This window comes from Nematolebias whitei, chromosome 6 (assembly GCF_014905685.2).
Source record: "Nematolebias whitei isolate Nwh7 chromosome 6, NemWhi1, whole genome shotgun sequence".
NCBI classification, from domain to species: Eukaryota; Metazoa; Chordata; class Actinopteri; order Cyprinodontiformes; family Rivulidae; genus Nematolebias; species Nematolebias whitei.
In genome coordinates, this window is record NC_056503.1 from 48,896,359 (window position 1) to 48,899,956 (window position 3,598).

A 3,598-nucleotide genomic window follows, 5' to 3' on the forward strand; every position below is an offset into this window, starting at 1 on the left:
GTACACTCGGTTCTGTTACCATGGTGACAAACCTTCAGTACACTCGGGTTCTGTTACCATGGTGACAAACCTTCAGTACACTCGGTTCTGTTACCATGGTGACAAACCTTCAGTACACTCGGTTCTGTTACCATGGTGACAAACCTTCAGTACACTCGGTTCTGTTACCATGGTGACAAACCTTCAGTACACTCGGGTTCTGTTACCATGGTGACAAACCTTCAGTACACTCGGGTTCTGTTACCATGTTTTTTTTTAACTAACTTTGAAAAAAGTGGATGAGGATCCAATAAAAAGACTTCACTCGTTCATTTTGAGCAGCATCACCTGCTCTGGTTTTGAAGTTTTATTGGACGTTTTTCATCAAACTAAATTTTAATATTTAAATACTCTCACTTTGGCTGGACTTTGGTACAAAATAAACAGAATCAAAATGAGAAGATCATGAAACTGTAGGCTGATAAACCGATTGATTTGAAAATGTTTACAAATTAGAGATTTTCTTTAGACAAAACCAAACCTGCGTCCGCTGATCATGAAGGTTTATTTATTAGGTTTTACAGCTTTTAGATGGCTTAAATCTTAATCTGTGGTGTCAGTTTGGTTTTATGTTTTGACGCATAAAGGTGCATAATGTGGATGATTTGACAAGGTTAGAAGGAAGGAAGTTTCTTTCGGCTGCTCTCTTCTGCAGGGGTCACCACAGCGAGCAAACTGTGGCTCAGTGGTTAACACTGCTGACTCACTGCAAGAAGGTCCAGGGTTCAATCCCCGGTTGGACCTGAGGTCTTTCTGTGTGGAGTTTGCATGTTCTTCTCGTGCTTGCGTGGGTTTTCTCCGGGTACTCCGGTTTCCTCCCACAGATCAAAAACATGCATGATAGACTGCTTCAGGACTCTCTTACAAAAGAGATCTGTGGGATTTGCCTGGTTAAATAAAGGTTAATAAAATAAATAATCGCATGAAAGATTTGGCGATTTGTTTGACGCTGCATGCACTTCCTGACGTAACCTGGGATCAAACCTGCGTCCTCAGGATTACAAGACTACGGCGCTGACCACCAAGCTACCACAGCCTAATGAGGTGACCAGACTATTTTTATAATTATTCTATTATTAGGAGATTAGAAAGCCTCAGTCACTGTCGAGGATTTTAAATTTAGCCGTTGCTTATAAACCCTGAATACAACCTGTGGGTAACGTTACTTTAAGCTGCCGGCATCGATTCTGACAAACAAATAAAATGTGTTTCAGTGGTCTGGTCCGTTGTGCTGACTCAGCAGCGGTGGCTCGGTCAGCGTGAACCCGGACGGTTTCCCTCTGTCCAACAGTGACCTCAGAGGCTGATTAATGTCTCAAACCGTCCAGCGGGAGCTCTGTGGACCAGCTGGTTCCTAATCTGACAACACTCCCCTCCTCCTATGTTCCACTCGACCTCAGTCACATCCAACCTGATCCAAGTTCAGGTTCTGCTGAGAGAACCAGGGCCGGATGGACAAAATGTCATGTCGGGGCAGCGGCCCTGATACCGACCCAGTTATCAGTCCAAATCTTGTCACGTCTCAACAGTTTGCAGCATCATCTGAATAAACTGGACCAGACGAGGACGAACAGTTTTAGGATCTGAGTCAAAAGTCCATCAAAGACTTGAACCAGGACCTGAGAGATCCATCCTGGCTCAGCTGATCATCGACTGGATGCTAACTTCACTTTCTTAGAGCTAAAATTCAGTTTTCTGCCAAACCGTATGAAACAATGTCCAGCAAACTAAAAACTCAGCCGTCGTTTGGAGAAACTCCTCGACCTCGCCACAACAATCAGGGGATGGTTGAGTCTTAGGGGAACCCCAGAAACCGATCCATGACCAGAGCGTTGCTTCTAACGTTGGAAAGACCTTTACTGGTTCGTATGCAGGTTTTTAAAGTCGGTTTAGTTTGAATTTTCTGTACAAAACAAAAACTCTGGGTCCAAATTTTGTGTAAAAGTTTCCGTAGGGCCAGTCTGATCAACCTCTGTTCAAGAAGTTTGTCCTTCTTAGGACGGAGATCCACATCCTCGTGAAACCAGAACCAGATTTAAATGTTCCTTTTGGGTCCACGCGCAGTCAGCTCATCCATTCAACACATTTATTTCATTATTTACCGTTTTATTATGGTTCAAACTCATCAGGTTGTTTATTCTTTGGTTTTTGTTTTGCCTCGTTTGTATTCTATCCAAGTTCAGGAGCCTTTTTTAATCTGGATGAGGTCAAAGGTCAGAGTTTAAAACATTCCTCTGAAAATGTTCATGTACAAGATCTGAAACTAAGAAAAAGTTGTTGTGTTAAGGACCAGGACCTTATTTGTCCTCAAGCTGCCAGACTCTCATGATGGACACAATGTAAGAAACTCACAGCTAGTGTGGTCTCTGCATCTTCTCCAGAACACCAACGGACCCCCAGACCTGATGCTGGACCCGCGGACAGTGTACGTTTGTTTGGATGAGGTGGTCTACAAGCGTCCGGCGGGGACCCAGCAGACACCGCTGCTGCAGGGACAACTGAAGAAGGTGGACAACAACCTGATGGAGGCCCAGAGGTTCTCCTCATTACCACGAAGACCAGCGGTCAACATGGAGTTCAAAGACGTCTCGTACTCGGTCAGAGAGGGACCCTGGTGGAGGAAGAAAGGTAAGGTAGCACCCCCGAGGGTTCGACCTGGCTGCAGGGAGACACGTTCAGCCTTTAGCAGGAAATCACCTGACACATAAAGTCCAACGGTTTCAGCCAGAACGTTCTGGGCTTAAAGAGCAGAGCCAAAAGAACCGGTCCAGAAGTCCAGAGTCAGGGCGAGTTTGGTGTGTTAGGGTACTGGTCCCAGTAGAACCAGTATAAGAGTCAAGGGTCGGTGTGAATCTGGTCTTACTGGGTGTTGAAGGAGTCCTCCAGATGTTCTTACTCTGATAGACTTTGGTATCTAGATCCACCATCATGGAACCACTGATAAGAACAGTCTGGACTGTAGAGCCAGAACCAGACCGAGTTCCTGAGAGGAACACATCTGTCAGGCTGTTTTCATTCTGCTGAGGTTCTGATGGACTGGACCGAGCCTGGATTAGAACAGGAGTGATGAGGGGGATCCATCGGTTCTTCCTGGTTTGTTCTTGTTTCAGTCTGACTCTGTTTGTGTGTTCCTGCTGGATTATCGGCCTGTAATCTGTTAATCTGACTCTGTTTCCTGCTGGAAATAGCTGCAGCTCAGATTAAAAAAGCTGTTTCAGCTGAAACAAATTTAACTGAAAACAACAACAACAACAACAACAACAACAACAACAACAAAACAATAAAAACAAACCGATAGTCTGCATCTGTCTGTCTGTCTGCCTGCAGCTGTCTGTCTGCAGCTGTGTGTCTACAGCTGTCTGTCTGCAGCTGTCTGTCTACAGCTGTTTGTCTACAGCTGTCTGTCTGCAGCTGTCTGTCTGCAGCTGTTTGTCTGTCTACAGCTGTCTGTCTATCTACAGCTGTCTGTCTGCAGCTGTGTGTCTACAGCTGTGTGTCTACAGCTGTGTGTCTACATCTGTCTGTCTGCAGCTGTGTGTCTACAGCTGTCTGTCTGTCT

General features: G+C 45.3%; 1 protein-coding gene across 1 annotated transcript in view; it reads left to right on the forward strand.

The window, feature by feature from the left end:
- Positions 1–3,598, forward strand: part of LOC119411033 (ATP-binding cassette sub-family G member 1-like) — a 15,741-nt gene that overhangs the window by 1,588 nt on the left and 10,555 nt on the right. Inside the window, exon 2 of the mRNA XM_037677956.1 lies at positions 2,421–2,667. Coding sequence (XP_037533884.1) covers positions 2,421–2,667 — 247 coding nt within the window. The remainder of the gene's footprint in view (positions 1–2,420; positions 2,668–3,598) is intronic.